This window comes from Filicampus tigris, chromosome 13 (assembly GCF_054856515.1).
Source record: "Filicampus tigris isolate MCC_2025a chromosome 13, RoL_Ftig_1.0, whole genome shotgun sequence".
NCBI lineage: Eukaryota > Metazoa > Chordata > Actinopteri > Syngnathiformes > Syngnathidae > Filicampus > Filicampus tigris.
The window spans coordinates 22602124-22624183 of record NC_141229.1 but is presented as its reverse complement, the minus strand read 5'-3'; the positions used below and the strand labels follow the sequence as shown (position 1 = coordinate 22624183).

The window sequence follows — 22060 nt, the reverse complement described above, 5'->3', positions numbered from 1 at the left end:
CTACAAGTGCTTCTCATGTATTTGCTGATTTTCAATCAGTGTATAGATTGACAACACATTTTGCAATAGGTTACATCAGGGGTGCTCTCACATTTTCAGCATGCGAGCTACTTATAAAATGACCAAGTCAAAATTATCTACCTTCCAGGTAGAGTACGTTTGAATATTTGTAGTGGGTAGGTCCTACCCACTACAAAAATGCAAAACATATATTTATTTTAAAAAATATTGAGGATTCTTTATTTACCATGTATGTTGATGTACCTTGCATAATCGCATGCTCCAATGTTGCACAACACAACATAATTGAACGTCTATTTTTTTATGTTATGCCGTCCATTGATTGCATGCGAGACTCCAGTTCCTTTTACAGATGTTTATAGCTCATCAAAACGCCAACACACCGTAGAATTAAAAGTTCAGACATACAACATATTGTATTTATGACAAAGATAGCATTGCTTAGCATCAAAGCTAATCACTATAGACAATGCAAAATAGTGCTGACCACTTTGGCCTGCTTTCAACCAACGGCAGTCTTCTCCCAGAGATAATCCTTAATGTCAAAAATGTGACGCTTCAACAAACTTGTTATATTAGCTTTGTATATTTACTCTGCTTTGGCAAAACAACGAGGAATGACGAGGAAAAATTAAGCAACACGCATGGATTGATCCAAATATTGATATTATCGATACTAAGCAAGTTCTTGGTTCGGATCGATACTATTGTCCTGGGATTTTGATACTTAGGTCAAAACGCCACTCCCCCACCCCGCCGACCCCCCACTCTCTCTCGCCCAGAGCCTCCTGCTACTCTCTGAGTCTCTACCTGAGTGAGTGACTCAGGCACACTTTTAGCCCCTCCCTGGCAGAGAGGGCGACGGGAGAGTGAGAGAGCGGCCGGAACCTAAAGCAATATAGAGCCAAACAAGAAGCGGAGTGCGGTGTGGACTTTTTTTCACAACATCAGAAAAGGACAGTGCCAAGTGTGATTTGTGTAATAAAGTGCTCCGCTATTGTGGTAACACCACAAATTTCCACAAACGCTCACCATAAAGAGAGCAATGAGCTGCAAGCAAAGAAGCTGAGGGAAGAGGGGGGGATCCCCAAGCCAGAACACCCCCGCGGACACAGAGACAATGTACTCTGGCAGGGGCTTTTCAGTCCAAAAAATCAACAATAGCTGTTGTAGTATTTTACTTGTTATAGTGTTAAAGGTTTTTACATTGTATTGTTTACTCTATTTGCACTTTATGACTTTATTTTCAAAATATTGTGCAATGGAAGGTACTATAGTTGTCAACTTGACATTGTTATAGTTGTATTTTCGTTACATTGCTGCTTTCTTTGGTTTGATTCTCTTGACTTTTGTTCTGCAACAGTTGTAGTATCCATCCATCCATTATCGATACCGCTTATCCTCACAAGGGTTGCGGGGCGTGCTGGAGCCTATCCCAGCGGTCTTCAGGCAGTAGGCGGGGGACACCCTGAATTCGTTGCCAGCGAATCGCAGTACACACAGAGACAAACATCCGCACTCACAATCACACCTAGGGGCAATTTAGAGAGCCCAATCAACTTACCATGCATGTTTTTGGAATGTGGGAGGAAACCGGAGTACCCGGAGAAAACCCACGCAGGCAAGGGGAGAACATGCAAACTCCACACAGGAAGGCCGGAGCCGGGATCGAAGATACAAACTCAAGCGGGATCATAACATTTCCAAGCAAAAAGAATCAGTATCGTATCGGTATCGGATCGATACCAAAGTTCCCAGTATCGCCCAACCCTACTCTGCGTAAAGCGTACAGAAATTCTGTAAGACGCAACTTCCGACATTTTCAAAATAAATGCATCGTAATTCAAAATACAAATGGCAGCCATTACAAATGTCATGCGATCTACCAATACAGTACGACCTTTGCAATCGACTGGTGGATCGCGATCGACGTATTGAGCACCCCTGGGTTAAATAAACCATGTCATTTTTGAGAGGAATCTCCTCAATTATTTGACAATTACAAAAATTGTTCATAATATAGGAATTACTATATAAATATTTATTTTGATTTGTAAGTTATTATTGACGTTTTGTCGTTATTTTACTAAACCATTTTGTTGTACAGAACATCCTTATCCTGATGCTAGCACAGTAGCTTGAAATCAATTACCTCCATTGCATGCCGATGATTTCTTTCTTTCTCGTCTGCTTGTATCTGTGCACACTTGCAGTCACTTATTAATTCTCCGATGTGTCTGTCTGTTCTCTGCCGATGAATGCTGAAGGGGCCCTGGACACTTACGCTGGACTGCCTACTGCTGCCTGAGAAGCTCTGGCCACAGTCTTGCACTCCTGGAGTCTGGCAGCAGAGGTCATGAGAATCCACAAGGAATCCAAAAGCATGTCGGCTATGTTTGGAGGAGAAGGCTTTATGCTCATAGTCATCTGGCGGCAGATTTAAGAATCAGGGAAAACAAAAAGACAATAGTTACAAGGGAATGACAGGTACATCTCTAAAAAAGACTTCTGGTATTTTATGTCTGGTTATTATCAAAAGCTTGACTAACTTCACTGTGATGTCACATTTTATTTAGCTATTCAACAATTTAACTCTTATGTAGCCTGAGGGTGTGAAACCTGTAGAAAAAAAAAAACTTGAACTGTAGAAAAGAACTGGTTTTAATTGAAAAATAAAAATTTGAATTCAGAGTTACTTTGCCTCTCCCTAAGCTGTCACCTTATCGTGCTGGAAAAGTCTGTGTGTCCCAATGATACTAGGAGCCAAGTTGTCTGGAGCTTTATGCCCCTAGCAGTGTCACCCATGGCAAACAGGTCCTAGGTGAGGGTCCAGACAAAGCACGGCTCTAATGACCCCTAATGATGAGTCCAACGTTTGGACGGTTTTGCCCTTGCCCGGACACGGGTCACCGGGGTCCCCTACGCAGGTCACAGAGGTGGGGTTCGAGTACATGTTTGCCGGGCCTGCACCCATGGGGCCAGGGCGGGTGCAGAACTAAAGGTAATGTGGGCCCCCTTTTCCATGGGCTCACCATGGAAGAAGGAGAAGAAGGAGCTGAGCCAAAAGGCACAGCTCTCAATTTACCAGTTGAGCTACCTTCACCCACGGCCATGAGCTGTAAGTCGTGACCGAAATAAGAGCGGGTGCAAGTGGCAGAAATTAGTTTCTTCTGCAGAGTGTCTGGACTCCCCCTTGGATGCAGGGTGGGAAGCGCGTTCACCAGGGAGGAGTTCAAAGTGGAACCACTGCTCCTCCGCATAGAGGGAAGCCAGCTGAAGTGGATCGGGCATCTGGTTTGATGCCTTCCGGATGCTTCCCTTGTGAACTGTTCCGGGCATGTCCTACTGGAATTCTCTCCATGCATGTCACTAGCCCAGGACATGCTAGAGAGACAATTTCTCTTGGCTGGACTGGGAATGCCTCAGGATACCCTGGAGAAGGATGAAGCGGCCAGAGAGAAGGAATTCTAGGCTTCCCCGCTGAAGCTGCTGTCCCCGCAACCTGACCTTGGGTAAGTGTAAAAAAAAATGGATGGAAATACATTGCAATGGGTTAGTCTCAGCTGTCTCCTGCCTCGCTCAGCTTCCTCTTTGTTTACTTCCCCTTCTGCTACCTATTTAATAAGAGATCTTAATGGTAAAAAAATAGGCTAAATACTTGGATGGCTGGACCCAGTTTTATGTTTTGCTCATACAATTTTTGATGTTTTCAGATAATCAAAATGTTACCACGTATTACAATTATTTTTTTTTTGCAATGCGGCAGCAGTCAGAGCCTCCAGGTCACATACATCTGACATTGACGTCAGGAGCCCCAAATGCATTTACAGATGTTTATTGCTCAGCAAAACGCTGTAAAACGCCAACACACCGTAGAACTAAAAGTTAAGACATACAACGTAAACCAACATATTACATATGAGACAAAGATAGCTTTGCTTAGCGTCAAGGCTAATCACGATTGACAACGCAAAATAGTACTGACCACTGTGGCCTGCTTTCAACCAACGGTAGTCTTCTCCCAGCGATAATCCTTACCGTCAAAAATGTGATGCTTCAACAAACTTGTTATATTAACTTTGTATATTCACTTGGCTTTGGGAAAACAACGAGGAATGACGAAGAAAAAGTAAGTACTTTTAAGTCTCTGCGTAAAGTGTACTGAGATTCTCTAAGACACAACCTCCGGTATGACATTTTCACACCACAGCACCTTCAGTGACAGACTGTTACACCCTCGCTGTGCAAAGGAGAGATTCCGCCGTTCCTTCTTGCCTGCTGCTGTCAGACTCTTTAACAAGAACATTGTGTAGTCTCTACAAACTGGCGGACATTAGTGCAATTGTGCAGTCCTGCACCTGAGCTCATATCGTGCAATACCCAATATAGAGTATTTTTTCCTCTGTACTATGTACATCCCGAAATGAGTGTTCCTCATATTTTTTATGTAGATGTAGGTTGGTGTGTATATACATGTGTATATACACATGTTACTGCGTATATCTACATAGGTTTGATCCTAAATGTTTGCCGTCAATGTTATACATTAATGGCCACATTATGCCGCCGCCCCTGTGTGACCTATATCTTTGCTACTGTAACAATGAAAATTTCCCACTGTGGGATCAATAAAGGCATTCTTATCTTATCTTATCTTATCTTAAAGGCATCGTATTTTAAAATACAGATGGCGGCCATTACAAATGCGATCTACCAATACTACCTTTGCGATCGACTGGTAGATCGCGATTGACGTATTGAGCACCCCTGACCTAGTGCATAGCGCCCTTGCCTGTTGAACTTCTCCACTTGTAGTCACAGCCTGTTCATGGCAATTGTATTGTACTGTATTATAATTCCGGTTAGACCGTCCCTACAGGTGGAAGAAAAATCCACAGAATAGCTGCACTGGTCTATAAGCCGCATGATTGAAAACCTAGGAAAAAAGTTGCGGCTTATAGTCCGGAAAATACGGTACATTAAAAAAGAAAAGAAAATCATGTTGACTGTACTCTATTTGCACTATGAACGTAGATCTTGCAATGAAGGTGTTTAAAACTTAAATAATAAAAACAAATGAGCCAAACCAAAGGAGAAAAACTGTAGCTTACCCCTACTTACCAGGTGACCAATTTGTCTTTATTTCAAAGTATTTCCCACTCCCAACCAGCTTCTGTTGGTCTCCTCCCAGACTCTGGGTAGATTTGGCTGGACGAATGTTGACGTAAGTAGCCAGAGATGTGCTGCTATCTGCAGATACTACAGAGAGCAAGGGAGTGGATTCCAGTCCAGTGTCTGACTGCTCCGCAGGCGAGGAGGGAAGTACTTCATAATGCTGGGATTCAACTGATATTGGCATCTGGGCCATACACCACCTCTTCAGATCACAATTCATTGTTTTCTGTTTGACAAAAGGATTTTTTTTTTCAAATGATGAAATCTATTCAGAACAAAGGCATATAACTAAATTACAATACATAAATGTAATTGTCATTTTTACTTAAAGCGGAAATCAACCCGAACATATTTTTATTAAGAATTTATATATAATACATTTATAATATATTTAAGAATATGTTCCCAGCAGGCCCACTAGTAGAAACACGGCATTCTGATTAATATTACGTAGTATGAGTTAAGCAGCAAAATCCACCCTTTTAGCCATCTCAGGGGGCAGCCATTTTGTCACTTCTGTCGACTGAAAATGACATCGCAACTGCTCAGGGCTCAGGTTAACGACCAATCACGGCTCAGCTTCAGAAAACAGGTCAGCCGTGATTGGTCGTTACCTGAGCCCTGAGCAGTTGTGATTAGTGTTGTTCCGATACCACTTTTTGGCCCCGATACTGATTCCGCTACCTGGCTGTGCAGTATCGGCCGATACCGATGCCTCGCCGTTTGAAAAAAATTTAAAATAAGCGCTTTTTTTTTTGTAATTCTAAATAATTGCACACTCACTTGGATGTAAAATTATTCATATTTAAATCATCACTTGCAAAGTATCTGTAGTAACATATACACACCAAATACATATGTTGTATATATGGTATATAATCAGCCTATTTTCATAGCTCTTCGTGCTTGTGAGAGTGAGACATGGGATACATACTGTATTCACATGAATGTACATTTGTAATAAAGCAAGGTGCAGGATTTGTACTTCTAAAATATATTCAGTGATTCTAACCCCAATGAGTGACGTCACATTTGTATGCTGCCAGAGGGCAGGCTTTCAAGTGAGTGAGATAACAGAAGTCCGTTATGTGTTTCTAAAAATGGTTAACCCCTGTGCTGTTTATGGTTGCTCTAATCGGTCAACTAGAGATTTTATTTTGTGATACCGGCAGTGATTCAAATTATCCATCCATTATTGATACTGCTTATCCTCACAAGGGTCGCGGGGCGTGCTGGAGCCTATCCCAGCTGTCTTCGGGCAGTAGGCGGGGGACACCCTGAATTGGTTGCTAGCCAATCGCAGGGCACACAGAGACAAACATCCGCACTCACAATCACACTTAGGGGCAATTTAGAGAGTCCAATCAACTTACCATGCATGTTTTGGGAATGTGGTAGGAAACCGGAGTACCCGGAGAAAACCCACGCAGGCAAGAACATGCAAACTCCACACAGGGAGGCCGGAGCCGGGATCGAACCCACAACCTCTGAACTGTGAGGCGGACGTGCTAACCAGTCGACCACCGTGCCGCCCTGATTCAAATTAACCGGAGGCAAAAGCCAAGTTGTTTGAAAGCGGATGCGCACAATGGCTGTCAAATCTTCAACGTGACCACTTAACACCATCACAACATACAAGGTTATGATCTGATGACTATCAGTTATTGTTTTCTTTTCATTCAAGATTTAGTTCGCACTGCTGTTCAGCATTAATCTGTTAATTATATAGGTATACACATTTGATATATGTTGATGGAACATTATAGAACATTTTGCTGAGCGATGTGTTGTAAACAAACTCGTCTCTTTCTTAGCAGTTAGCAAGCTAGGGCGAGCTCGAAAAGCTTCGACGGGTCGTAGAGACGAGTTTATCTGGACACAAACCATTTCATGAAAGACGTTTTACACCATTAAACTAGTGATCGATGCACTGTGTCAAACAAAAGCAACATACTTGGAGACAAAGATCCAGCCGCCATGCCCCCAAAATAATTGCAGGTCTTGATAGCATCAAAGTCCCCCCAAGCAACTGCCTCCAATGTGTCGATTTATGTCCTTAAAGTGACCTTTTTCACCAAACTAGACATAAGTAGACCGATGACCAATAACGCCAATAATGGATAAGGCTTCTCCTCGTATTTTCCTTCAGCATGCGGCTCTCAAATATGCGCGCTGCGTTCAAATGATGATACCAGTATCAATAACCGGCATCGGCGTTTTATTTGTTAGTACCACCCTATCCAATACCAGCGTTTTAATGCGGTATCGGGAAACGACCCGATACCAGTATCGGTATCGGAACAACACTAGTTGTGATGTCATTTTAAGTTGACAGAAGTCACAAAATGGCCGCCCGCAGAGATTGCTAAAAACGTGTGGATTAACTCTTATTCCACAAATGCAATATTTATCAGAATGCCCTTTTGCAACTTGTGGGTTTGCATAGAACCTATTCTTGAAAAAAATATGTTTGGGTTGACTTCACCTTTAAATTGTATTTATTGGTCTTAACTTACTTTACATCAATAAATAATAAAATAATAAGAGTAATTTGTACATTAGAGCATAAATCACTTTCTCAATGCACTAACAATCAAACGTGCTGCTTGTGGGGATAATGCATGGTATGTGAGGATTGCCATAAAATGCTAATATGCATAATCACAAACACGTTGGGTTGTTTGTGCGTCTAAGTGATAGATTGGGCTGTGTAAATGTACTTTAACAATACTTAGTATACTCTGTACCTGAGCAATGAGGGTTTCCTCTTTGCCTTGTGCAATCACCTGCTCAATCCTGTGCATCATGTTGTTCCTCTCTGATGCTGCCCTTTCTTGATTTAGCATATCCAACACTTTCATCTATAACAAAATCATAAAAACATTTTTTGGTCTTTTGAAATATATAAGTCATCCTTAACTTTACTGGTTATTATCTTCTTCCATGTGATCTTCCACACCGCTTATCCTGTACATGGTCGCGGGTAGGTGCTGAAGCCTATCCCAGCTGACTATGGGTGAAAGGCGGACTACACCCTGAACTGGTCACCAGTCAGTCGCAGGGCACACACACAGACACAGTCACTGAGTGGGAACCGATCCCACGCTGACCGCACACAACTCAGGCGAGTGTACCACTACACCAGCGACCCTTACTGGTTATTATATGCTTCTTTATTACATAGGATTCAAATGGTTACGACTGTCAAATCTATATCCTGCTGAGCAAAAAAGACGCATTCTCGATAAGACCTCTTTTGTACTGCCTAGAGGACATCAAAGACTGGATGTCAACGAATTTCCTAAATTTCAACGAAAACAAAACAGAAGTTATGGTGTTCGGTCCCAGTGGCTCGTTTACATCCCACCTTGTTGACCTGGGCCCCTTGGCTTCATATCTAAAGCCAACAGTCTTAAACTCGGGTTTTAAAATGGACAGTGATCTTAAATTGGACCAGCAAATCAGCGTTGTTGTAAGGTCCAGCTTCTTTCACCTTAGACAGCTGGCTAAGGTAAAGCCCCTCCTCCTTTCCCATCAGCATTTAGAAACAGTCATCCATGCCTTTGTTACATCTCAGCTAGATTACTGTAATGCACTTTATTTTGGAGTCAGCCAGTCCTCTCTTAAACGTCTCCAGTTGGTCCAAAATACTGCTGCCCGCCTACTAACTGGAGTTCGGAAGATGGAGCACATAACACCAATTCTGGCCTCCCTTCACTGCTTCCCAGTGCATTTCAGGGTTCGATTTAAGATTCTCCTATTTGTCTATAAATCATAAAATGGCCTCGTCCCGGCGTACCTCTCCGAGCTCCTCCACTCTTATGCACCTTCCCGCAGCCTCAGGTCTGCGGACCAGGCACTGCTCGAAGTGCAGAGGACCAAGCAGAGTCTCAGAGGGGATCGCGCCTTTTCGGCTGCTGGTCCTTCCCTTTAGAATGACCTCCCATTGGATGTTAGGCAGTCACTCACTCACACACACATACACAAACATAAATATAGTAAGACCTGCTAAGTGACTGCAGGGGGAGGCAGGATGATGGGGGAGGCAGTGGTTCCGAAGCAGGATCGAGGCGTTAAACTGGAAGCTAGGAGAGGGGATGAGAAGTGAAATAGCAACTATTGCCTCACCACCATCGGGAGGGTGTTGTGGTTGAAAACCCATTAAAAAATGGCTATTGTCTGCCAAATAAATTCCTCCTGGCCACCAAAGTGAATCAAGGGCAAAGCATCATTCAGATAATAACTTCTGTTACGGCCCACCATATTTCGTGGCCGTTAATCTGTGTGTGTGCTGGAGATTTCCACCTGCTCCTACCTGATTGGCAGCCCTCTTCTGCCTGTTATAAACAAGTACAACCGCTATGCAGCCATTGTCAACGCGTACTGTGCCACGTGACAGGGCTGGCAAGGTTAAGTGAGGTTGAGGTTGGGAATGAAGGAGGAGTACCTTACTAAAACCACAGACAAAAACAAATTATATAAAGACTTATATAAGCAGGCTCAATAGCTTACAGATGTGCAGCAGGGCGGGGCTACCAAGAGTATAAAAAGAAGAGAGCACAAAAACAACTCTCCAGTTTTCTCACAACTAGATGGACAGACGCAAGGCACAGAAGAGACATTTTGCCATACAGAAGAAGCTCACACCAAAAAGACCAAGGACAGAAGAACAGCAGGAAGGCGAGCAAGCAGGCCAACAACAGCAACAGCAAAGTGAGTATGAGCGAGAGCAAGATCCTGATCGAGACGCCGGAGAAGGATCCAATACGTCGAAAGAGGATACTTACCAACGAAAAGAAACTTTTGCTGGCCAAATACCACAGCTTGCAATTTCTGCTGACTCAAGAGAGACTGATCTTCCACTGCACGAGGTTCAGACTGAAAACGGCGGTGAAGGGCCGCCTGGGGACCCTGAACCGGATGGTGATGCTGACCAGGTTCCCGGAGACTTCCATGGACCTGTAGGAGCTGCTGGAGCTCAGGAAACTGGAAAATTACGACAGGGTCCCAGATTTCGAGAGATACTTCCAAGACCTGAACAACAGCGGCAGGGACCACAAAGACCAGACGGGAGCGATGCAATCGTCGCCCACGTCAACGATCCTGCTGAAGGGGAAGGAGGAGAACGAAGCCTTTCAGCTCTACGAGGACCAGAACAAGACTGGAGAGAGCACACAGTAATGCTCCAGACCGTCTACTGCTCGGATGACGTATAGGAGGACTTCAAAGCGGCGTGCAGGCAAGCCAACTACAACGAGTACATGAAATTGAAAATGCAGGTGATGATACACACCTTCAACACCATCGTGACCACCATCCAAAGCGTGAGTACCCTTTTCGAATGGCTTGAAGACAATTCGCAACTATGGCTCGTATCAAGCGAGTCAGAGCGAAGTCAGAAGGCAACGTGCTCCACTACCACATGCTCATGTCGACTTCCAAACGGTTGGACAATATAAAACGTACCTTCAATCAGTGCTTCCACAATGCTGGGTGCTTCAAAAGCCAGTAAGTGAGATCGTTGCCTGCTCTTCTCCGATACATCTCCAAACAGCGCATGTCTGCATGGACAGCGAGCTGCTGTTGGAGGCGTCGACCATCACGACCTACAGCCCGTTGGTGTGCTGGCAGTCGGAGGAGAACATAAAAAACCCGATGACCAAGGACATCATGCACATCATGAACAACTACAACGCGTTGACCTTACAGGAGATGCTGGAGAGAGCTCCGGAGATCATAGAAAATCATCTGCACAAATCCAACCTGCAGGCAGTCATACACAACTGCAGGCTGTACTACCTGACGACTCACAAGAAACTGAACCTGCTGCAGAACCTACGGAGTGGCACGCCGACTCCAGCATGCATCCACCGGTACTTGAGGTTCCAGAACATTGACACGGACGAGTTCGACGAAAGCTTCAAGATGTGGACCTTGCAGCTGCACCCGAAAAAAAACACGCTGGTGCTGCATGGGCCAAGCAAGGAAAAACATTGTTCATCAGGCCTCTGCTGAAACTGTACAACTACGCAGAAGCGCACAACAAAAACACCTTCAGCTTCTCAGGGTGCTGTGGAAAAGATATCGTGGCATGGGAGGAACCTCTCATCACCGCAGTCAACATAGACATGTGCAAACTGATATTCGAGAGCACGCCGACAGAAGTTCAGCACAAGTCAGAGATCCTATCAGGTTGGCCAGGACACCCATCCTAGTGACCACTAACAGACCGCTGTGGAAATTCGTCTCAGCGAAACAAGACGCCGCTGCTTTTATTAGAGGTGCGGCAGAAGCATCAGCTGCGAGCATATTGCAAGAACGTTTGCAGCAAATCCTGGACATTCACAACCAGCTGGCAAGACCTATCGATGTCGATAACAGAGCAAACCGCCATTCAGGGTAACACGACCATCACCATGTTCAACAACACCATCTATGCGCTGTGCTACACAGACAACAACTACGAGACAGAGTGGGAAGAGCCCGCGGATGTTTCATACTACCAATTCTGGTACAGTGAGGGGCACACAAACGGCGCCAGGTTTATGTTATCCATCTACAAACACGGCGTATACCGCACAACCACACACACGCAACACATAAAATGTAAACGGATTCACAGCAAACTATGAACAGAGCAAAATGGCCGCCAAGGGGCAGACACAAAGACTGGCAGATGTTGTGGGTTTGCACGAAAAGTCATGTAAATATAAAAAGGACATTGGATTTTGCCTTCAACAGGTCTGTTTATTGTCTTTGTAACTTTATATCTTCTTCTGAGTCTGACTTGTCCGAAAATAAGGGTTGATTTGACCCCGTCTCAAACCAAATGGAGCCAACATGCTCTGTATGAAAGTGTACTGGACTATTGCCACGCTAGGCCACCAACAGGTAAAGACAAACAATCAGTTTCTACTTGTTCCCTTATGGGAATTATTCATCTCTTGATGATATTGCTTCTGGCTTTCGATGTTGAACTAAATCCTGGGCCCCAGTTCCTTTGCACGGATTGTTTTGATGAGACACAAACGCAGCTAATTTGGTCACCACTACAGCCACCTAGGCTACAACCAGGGCTAGCTGGGTGTAAGAATAATAATGTATATCATGATTCATGTGTTAGATTTATTTAATCCTGCAGGTTTATTATCATTATTATTATTGTTATTTTATATATATATATATATATATATATATATATATATATATATATATATATATATATATATATATATATATATATATATCCATCCATCCATTATCTCCCGCTTATCCGAAGTCGGGTCGCGGAGGCAGCAGCTTCAGCAGGGAAGCCCAGACTTCCCTCTCCCCAGCAACATCCTCCAGCTCTTCCGGAAGGATCCCAAGGCGTTCCCAGGCAAGCCGGGAGACATAGTCTCTCCAGCGTGTTCTGGGTCGTCCTCGGGGTCTCCTGCCGGTGGGACATGCCCGGAACACCTCACTAGGGAGGCGTCCAGGAGGCATCCTAATCAGATGCCCGAGCCACCTCAACTGGCTCCTCTCGACGCGGAGGAGCAGCGGCTCGACTCTGAGTCCCTCCCGGATGGCCGAACTTCTCACCCTATCTCTAAGGGAGAGCCCGGACACCCTGCGAAGGAAACCCATTTCGGCCGCTTGTATCCGAGATCTTGTTCTTTCGGTCATGACCCACAGCTCATGACCATAGGTGAGAGTAGGAACGTAGATCGACCGGTAAATTGAGAGCTTCGCCTTTCGGCTAAGCTCCTTCTTCACCACGACAGACCGATACAGGGTCCGCATCACAGCAGACGCTGCACCGATCCGCCTGTCGATCTCCCGTTCCATCTTACCCTCACTCGTGAACAAGACCCCAAGATACTTGAACTCCTCCACTTGGGGCAGAATCTCATCCCCGACCTGGAGAGGGCACGCCACCCTTTTCCGACTGAGGACCATGGTCTCAGATTTGGAGGTGCTGACCTTCATTCCGACCGTTTCACACTCGGCTGCGAACCGCTCCAGCGAGAGTTGGAGATCGCGGCTTGAAGAAGCCAACAGTACTACATCATCTGCAAAAAGCAGAGATGCAATACTGAGGCCACCAAACCGGACCCCCTCGACACCTCGGCTGCGCCTAGAAATTCTGTCCATAAAGGTTATGAACAGAATCGGTGACAAAGGGCAGCCTTGGCGGAGTCCAACCCCCACAGGAAACGAATCCGACTTACTGCCGGCAATTCGGACCAAACTCTGGCATCGGTGGTACAGGGACCGGACAGCCCTTATCAGGGGGCTCGGTAGCCCGTACTCCCGAAGCACCCCCCACAGAACTCCCCGAGGGACACGGTCGAACGCCTTCTCCAAGTCCACAAAACACATGTAGACCGGTTGGGCAAACTCCCATGCACCCTCGAGGACCCTGCTGAGGGTGTAGAGCTGGTCCACTGTTCCACGGCCAGGACGAAAACCACATTGCTCCTCCTGAATCCGGGATTCGACCTTCCGACGGACCCTCCTCTCCAGCACCCCTGAATAGACCTTGCCGGGGAGGCTGAGGAGTGTGATCCCTCTGTAATTGGAGCACACCCTCCGGTCCCCCTTCTTAAAAAGGGGGACCACCACCCCGGTCTGCCAATCCAGAGGCACTGTCCCCGATGTCCACGCGATGTTGAAGAGACGTGTCAACCATGACAGCCCCTCAACATCCAGAGCCTTTATGAACTCCGGGCGGATCTCATCCACCCCCGGGGCTTTGCCACCGAGGAGCTTTTTGACTACCTCGGTGACTTCAACCCCAGAGATAGGAGAGCCCACCTCAGAGTCTCCAGGCTCTGCTTCCTCAGTGGAAGGCGTGTCGGTGGAATTGAGGAGGTCTTCGAAGTACTCTCCCCACCGACCCACAACGTCCCGAGTTGAGGTCAGCAGCACCCCATCTCCACTATAAACAGTGTTAATGGTGCACTGCTTCCCCCTCCTGAGACGCCGGATGGTGGACCAGAATTTCCTCGAAGCCGTCCGGAAGTCATTTTCCATGGCCTCCCCGAACTCCTCCCACACCCGGGTTACAGAAGTCCAGTAACCGAACACCACTCGGGTTCAGATCGGGGGGGCCGTTCCTCCCAATCACACCTCTCCCGGTCTCACTGTCATTGCCCACGTGAGCATTGAAGTCCCCCAGCAGAACGATGGAGTGCCCAGGTGGAGCGCCCTCCAGCACACCCTCCAAGGACTCCAAAAAGGGTGGGTACTCTGCGCTGCCGTTTGGTGCATAAGCACAAACAACAGTCAGGACCCGTCCCCCCACCCTCAGGCGGAGGGAGGCTACCCTCTCGTCCACCGGGGTAAACCCCAATGTACAGGCGCCAAGCCGGGGGGCAATAAGTATGCCCACACCTGCTCGGCGCCTCTCACCCTGGGCAACTCCAGAGTGGAAGAGTGTCCAACCCCTCTCGAGAGGACTGGGACCAGAACCCAAGCTGTGCGTGGAGGTGAGCCCGACTATATCTAATCGGAACCTCTCAGCCTCACACACCAGCTCAGGCTCCTTCCCTGCCAGAGAGGTGACATTCCATGTCCCAAGAGCTAGTTTTTGCTGCCGGGGATCGGACCGCCAAGGTCCCCGTCTTCCGCCGCCGCCCAGCTCACACGGCACCCGACCCCTTTGGCCCCTCCCACCAGTGGTGAGCCCATGGGAAGGGGGACCCACGTATCCTTTTCGGGCTGAGCCCGGCCGGGCCCCATGGGTGCAGGCCCGGCCACCAGGCGCTCGCCGTCGAGCCCCACCTCCAGGCCTGGCTCCAGAAGGGGGCCCCGGTGACCTGCGTCCGGGCGAGGGAAAACGTGGTCCGTTAATTTTTCTCATCATAAGGGGTCATTTTGAGCCGTGCTTAGTCTGGTCCCTCACCTAGGACCTGTTTGCCATGGGTGACCCTACCAGGGGCATAAAGCCCCAGACAACGTAGCTCCTAGGATCATTGGGGCGCGCAAACCCCTCCACCACGATAAGGTGACGGCTCACGGGGGGTATATATATAATAATAATAATAAATAATAATAATAATATTAATTATATATATATATATATATATATATATATATATATATATATATAATTAATATTATTATTATTATTTTCTTTTTTAAGATGGCCAGCAAAGTCATATTGTCATGTGTGGATTGGGATTTGGATCCATTCGCAGATATGACACGGAAGTTGAAGAGTAAAAAGTCTTTATCAAGAAAAATACAAAGTAAGTAATGGGAGCCTGTAGCTACCGAGGTGCCGGGAAGAGGGATTGGGACTGCAGAGGAGCCGGCATGAGAGCCTGTAGTTGCCGAGGTGCCGGGAAGAAGGCATGGAAAGGGGTTCTGGCACTGCTGAGGCATCGCGACGTGGCCTGCATTTGCTGAGGTGCCGGGAAGGGGCCCTGCCTCATCAGCCTCCCACCATAGAGGTTGGGACGCACGCGAGACACGAGGGATTGGGAGTACAGATAGTGAGGAATGTAAACTACAAGAAACGGGATGAACGGGACTAGGTGAAGAAATACGCAGTAAATGAGGTGTCGAAAAAGGTGGGGAGTGTAGTGGCTTGGTAAAGGTTCGTAATTATGTGACTTGGACAAAGCTGAGGAGGAACCAGAAACTCTACTTGGACGCCTACGTTGGCCACCCCGCGGGGGTCCTGTTTGAATGGCCAACCGGGCACCCAAAGTAGGGTCTGAAGGGAAGAGTTCAGTGGTGGACACTAGGGGTACAGGTTCGGAATGACACAACGTGGAAAAAGCGGACTTACAGGAGGAACCAGAACCTGTACTCCGACGTCTACGTTGGCCACCCCGCGGGTGTCCCGTGTAAATGGACAACCGGGCGCAAAAGCTAGGGTCTGATGGAAAGTGTTCTGGAGTGGACACTAAGGAATCATCATCAGAAAAAACGTGACAAAAATTGACAAGGGCTTGAATAGTGACTTGGGAAGGGACCCGGAAGACCAAAATCAGTGTCAAAATCTGAATCGGAAACTAAGGGATCATCATCGTACAAAAACTGAGGAGGGCTTGAAAAAGCAGGAAGCCCAAAATCAATGTTAGAATCAAAATCAGAAAGGAGATTAACCAAATCATGGCCATCTTCACAGTCAGAAAAATCAGAGACTAAAAACAAAACATTGGCTTAAACTAGAAGGGAACTGTACAAAATTAGGACAAGTAGGTGGCAAAGTTGAGAGAGACATGGAAGAAAAGACAGAGTTTACTCAAAGGGTTTGGGGGTGGTCAGCAGGCTGAGGGCGGTTGAAGGCAGACCGTGACTTGCGACGGCTTGATCGACCCATCGTGAAGGAGCGACACGAGAGGTTCCCAGTGAAAAGGCAAAGCAGCACCCGGTGAGACAATCACTACCTGAGTGGAGGTGGAGGGATGTTTAGGTGCAGGTGGTGATGTCTTTAGCTTGAGGGATTGTGTCTGAGTCTGCTGGGTACATTCTGTCATGTGTGGATCGGGATTTGGACCCATTCGTAGATATGACACGGAAGTTGAAGAGTAAAAAGTCTTTATCAAGAAAAATACAAAGTAACAACAGAGATCAGGACAAGAAGAGAGTGCATCCTCACTCCAAGAAGGTTTGATGTACTGACAATGTGTCAGTGTAACTCAAAGATTTAAACGTAAGACTTCAAGCCTATATGACGTCATAAAGGACAAAGCATAAAAGGACCATAGCAACTGCAGAGCAACTGATACTGAAGTTTCTACCACAAGTGGCGGAGTATTCTTGCCTATTGCGTCCACACAATGTTTTCACTTACAATCCTGTTTTTATCCATTCACACAGTTTACACAGTCACACTTTAAAGAGTGTTTTATCACGGAAAGTAGTGTGTGTGTGGGGGGGGGGGGGGGGGGGCCTTATCATACATATATGGAAGCAAAGCACACCAAGCAAGTTGGGCCTACATATGGAAAAAGCTAAAGTAAACCCACAAGCTAATAAAGCTTACAAGCCTAATAATGAAAAATCTAACACATGAATCATGATATGCATCATTATTCTTACACTGGGCTACTACTACAGAGGGCCCTGTCACCATGCCAAGATGGGCTTCAACCACCACTGGCTGGGCCTCCTCCACTGCTATGGATACCCCCCTACAAAGCCAGGTCAGCTGGGCCTCCCCCACTGCTAGCTGGGCTACCATCACTACTAGCTTTGCCATCACCGTTGCTAGTTGGGCCATTACCACTGCTAACTAGGCTACCACCACCACCACTACTAGCTGGGATACCACCACTGCTAGCTGGATTACCACCACAGCTAGCTGGGTGATTATCTTCCTTGGCTAAATTGTGAAATTTGGTCACTAATGAAACAGCGGAATCATGCACTGCAAATAGCCCTAAAGACAAAAACAACACATGATTGGCAAATATTCCCTTCGAAATAAAGTCACTAAAGAACTTATGAATGCAAAGTTCTTCATTGATGCCATAAGTAATGCAAGAGGCAATGCTAAAGAGATATGTACAAACATAGAGGAATTAATAGGACAGAATGCTGTAAATAGACACTTTAAGGAAGTTCAGCTAAAGGAAAATATGACCCAATATTCAAATGAGATTGCAACAGCCCTAGACACACACTTCATAGATTCTGTAAAGAGTCGGACTCATAAATATTCTTACCCAACACAAAGAAATAGGACTGTAAACACCACTGTTGCAGTTTTCAATCCGGACGAAGTGACACATCGAGACGTTGACAGAATCATATGTGGTCTAAAGAATTCCAGAGCTAGAGATGCATTTCATATGGATACTGTGTCAGTAAAAACTCTTAAAACAACCTCTTATTGCTCCAATTACTAGTATTATTAATCAATCGATAAATGAAGGTACCTTCCCTGTTTCCTGGGAGTCTGCAGTCATTACTCCTATTTTTAAACAATAATAACTAACTATAGACCAATAAGTATTCTCCCTGTAATCTCCAAAATAGTTGAAAAATTAATGGCTGAACAACTCATTAGGCATTTGAATAACAGTCCATATTCTCTAAATGAAATGCAGTTTGGCTTCAGAAAAAAACATTATACGGAGACAGCCATCTGCTATCTATTGGAAAAAATGAAATCAAAATTAGATGCAGGTGGTGTGAGAGGAGAAGTGTTTCTTGACTTGCGTAAAGCATTTGACACAGTAAATCATTTGACACTGTAAATCATAGTATATTAATGACTAAACTATCATATTTTAATTTCTCCTTGGATTCAATGAAATGGGCCAACGTAACACTGCCAGTCACCTGGACAGATGGGTGTCTCAGACGGACACCAACCCTTCAGCCACAGGCAGGAACTGGAACAAATACCCCATAATCAGGCCGGGACTCATGGAACAACAGTGGATGTCACCCATACCGAACTGGTTCATAAAAATGATGTCGCTGTTCGACTCCAGCAACAACCTCATCAAAACCACAGCGCAAGTACTCATCACTATGGAACTATACGTAGGAACAGCTCCAGAACAACTGGCAATCAACATGCCTTTGACCTCCAACATCATAGGTCCCAATCACACTCCAAACAACGCACCTTACTGCACCTACCACACCATACCACACTTACCCATCAACCGAGGAGTATTGGCGCAACCGCCATCCAAAGGCAGCTTCATACCTGAACTGCTGGCCGCATCTGACCCTGACGAGGGCGAGACAGCAACAACAGCAAAGACAAGACATCAAGAAGAGTCCAGACTGATGACAGAAAACAACAACCACGGCAGGATCTCTGAACTCTGTCACCAACAGGACCAACTTGATGGACAATTGCATGCTTCTTATATCGATGCTAACTGTCATTTAAACTTAATCATTGACGATACACACTCGTGCAAGAAAATACTTAAATGTTGTACTCTCATGTAAAAAAACAAACAAAAAAAAAACATATGTATGAATGCAAAAGAAGCTAATAAAGGCTTCCTCATCCTCAAAACAAGATCCTCCTCCCCAACTGCAGCTGCTGGCACCGAAATTTTTATTATACCTAGGGTGAGAACCAAAACACAAGGTGACGCTGCATTCAGTCATTTTGGTCCACAGCTATGGAATAGCCTGCCAGAGGACATCGGGGGTCCATTTCAGGAAGGAGGTTCATCAAACACTGAGTCTAATTCTGAATTCTGGGTTGACCTACGCTGAGCTAGGACACTCTGATTTTCCGGGTCCAGAGCAGCTGATTTCAGATTGCTCAACTCAAAGTAACTTCACCCGGAGCTAAATGCATGCACTGCAACCATGAAAAGACAGCATGAATGGAGCCCAGATTGGCCGAGTCACCATGGGAACAAGGGAAGGGCGTGGTGGATCAGTGCTGTTTGGATCAATGTATGAGGAGGTTTTAAGTCCTTTGCAATCATAATAATTTAACAGAGGAAAAGTGCTTGCTTCCGCCTATTAATTTTTGTCATTTAGGTGCAATCTCGCGAGGAGGAAGTGCACTTAACAGCTAATGATATTTAAAAACATCGTTCAAACAGTTAAGCATAATCTCATGGGGGTACACTGAAATAAATGATGGTTGAATTCACTAAATTATATTTTGTCAGGTGGTTGCACAAAATAAAATAATCTGGAACCATATACATTTTTTAAGTACAGTAGATGTATAGTCTACTTACAAGATGTATCTGGATTCAGATGATTACGTGCAACCACGTTAAAGAAATAAAATTGAGTAAATATTCAACAAACTTATGTAGTGTATGTAGATGATGGACTGTCACATGAAATGGTAGCGCTCAAAAAGATTATTTTCTGGAAATGCTAAAACATCACTGCTCGGTCTGATCTCCCATTTAATTCTCTGCGTAGTAATGCTGCACCTTCATCCACATATGGGATCCTTATGGAGGTAAATTTGGTGCAAAAGTAAGGAAATGTGTAGTTGTAACAAGGAAAATAAATTTGTATCCTTAGAGAAAACAACGTGAAGATGTGTGAAATAATTTGTATCTGCACAAAAAAAAATGGTATTTGTAAAAACAAAAAAAATGTAGCTGTAGAAATGTTAACTTGTACATGTAGAAAAAATAAAATACTCCTTGGTACGAAAAATGATTTGTAGTTGTGGAAATTAATTTTGTACTTGAAGCAAAATTGAATGTTTACTTGTGGGGAAATACTGATTTGTACCTGTATGAATGGCAACTTGTAGTTGAAGAAGTCGCCACTAGGAGTCACGAGTGGTTTTGCTGTTGCTGTACGAACACGTGACTTTTGCACCAAATATCTCGCTAAAACAGATTTGTACTTGTGCAGACTGGCAATTTGTACTCGTACACTTGGAAGCAGGAGCTGGGGGGCGGTTCTAGGTACACAAAGGATTATGCACTCGGTAGTAGTTACGGTGTGTGTGCGCATTGACTTCATAATATTTATTCGAGTTATGCAGAAGGCTAAATGTACACAAAGTAGTAAACCCGGTGTAATCACAGCACTTCAAAGTACTTGCTGTAAGTGTCAAATAGCGCCAGTGACTGCAATGAGTAAGCACTTGACGTGAAATTAACATTAGAATTTAACATGGTAAGAAGAAAGCTAAAGTGGACAACACCATTCTGTTCCGCAGCCTAACTTTTTTTAACTAGAAGCACAGTGGCCCATCACCTGGAGTTTCAGGGGAGCAAGTTGAAAATTCTACAGCCCTGAAGTACATACTCACATTTCCTCTTATTTTGAGTAGATTATTGATACCGTAATGGTTTTTTGGTGTGGAACAGAAGTTTGTCAGCAAGATACATTATCCAAGAATAACATGATCCCATCCATTATCCAAACCAATTATCCTAAAATTGAAAAAATAAAAAATCACTTTTTAGAATTTTAGGGGGTAAATGCCAAAAGAGGGGCATCTGTAGTCATCCTGCATTATTGTCCGACATTATTTCTATTACAGAAGAGCACTTGCTATTATTAGTATGAATTAATGATAATTTGCATAGTGGGAAAATTTGCAGTACTGTGTAACTACTACATTGAAAAAATGGTCTTGAATTTACTCAATTTTATTTTTTCAGTACAAAGAGTTAATTGTGCACTATATAAATAAAGATGAACTGTATTGTATTATAGGAAATATGAGTGGTGTAAATAGACTATAATGTATTTTATGATAACTACTTTTTACTATAGCATGCGCTTATGAAGCTCATCAGTGTTTTTTTTTTTTGTTTTTTGTTTTTTTTACTTTCAGTGTTCCAAGAGCATCTTGACAGCTCCTCAAGTTTTGGGTGGGATGGGAGATAACCCATGCCTGACATGAAAGTGGTTTCAGCAACGTGCTTCTGGATTGCCTGGCCACTACAGAAATTACACAAAATTTAGTGATCATTTAAAATGGACGTCAACCCAAATTTTTTTATCATGAAATATATTCTGTGCAGGCCTACATGTCAATGTATGTACACACACATACAGAAACCGAACTGAAATGTGATCTACCCTAATATATATGTATATACCGAAATTCGTTTTTTTGGAAACTTCGGTTCGGTATATTTTCGGTACAAATGACAAGTAAATGGTACATTTTGTTTTTTGAAAAATAAAATAAAAGCGAACCGCTTGGGTGACATTCTAAGAAATTACACCAGAATAAAAAATACACTAACAATAAAGATCTCTTAATTTTGTAAACACTGAAATCTTTAAACACTCAGCAGCAACAGCCTATGACACATTAAGTATTCAAGTTAAAGACAAGTTGTCATTACAGTACATAAAACTTTTTGTGATGAAAAAAAAAATACATACAACGTTTTTTGAATGTTCTTAAAGGAAAAGGTGATGTAACGCAGTGGTAAATATGACCCTGTCCTAG

The 22060-nt window shown here is 44.6% G+C and overlaps 1 protein-coding gene and 1 long non-coding RNA gene across 15 annotated transcripts in view; one reads left to right on the top strand and one right to left on the bottom strand.

Annotated features, from left to right (window-relative positions):
• ankrd6a (ankyrin repeat domain 6a) overlaps positions 1 to 22060 on the bottom strand; it is a 118755-nt gene that overhangs the window by 3450 nt on the left and 93245 nt on the right. For 11 of the 13 annotated variants that reach the window (XM_086049759.1, XM_086049762.1, XM_086049756.1 and 8 more), the window contains 3 exons: positions 7944 to 8057; positions 5143 to 5422; positions 2174 to 2448 (listed from right to left, as the gene is read on the bottom strand). In XM_086049759.1, the coding sequence (XP_085905885.1) occupies positions 2174 to 2448; positions 5143 to 5422; positions 7944 to 8057 (669 nt within the window). Of the gene's footprint in view, positions 1 to 2173; positions 2449 to 2740; positions 3529 to 5132; positions 5423 to 7943; positions 8058 to 22060 lie in introns of those variants that run through there. The other 2 variants (XR_015089337.1, XM_086049768.1) reach the window with 2 other exon arrangements.
• LOC147137966 (uncharacterized) overlaps positions 1 to 22060 on the top strand; it is a 41115-nt gene that overhangs the window by 9120 nt on the left and 9935 nt on the right. The window contains exon 3 of one of the 2 annotated variants that reach the window (XR_015089340.1): positions 2289 to 3533. This is a non-coding gene — a long non-coding RNA (uncharacterized LOC147137966). The remainder of the gene's footprint in view (positions 1 to 2288; positions 3534 to 22060) is intronic. The other variant, XR_015089341.1, reaches the window with a different exon arrangement.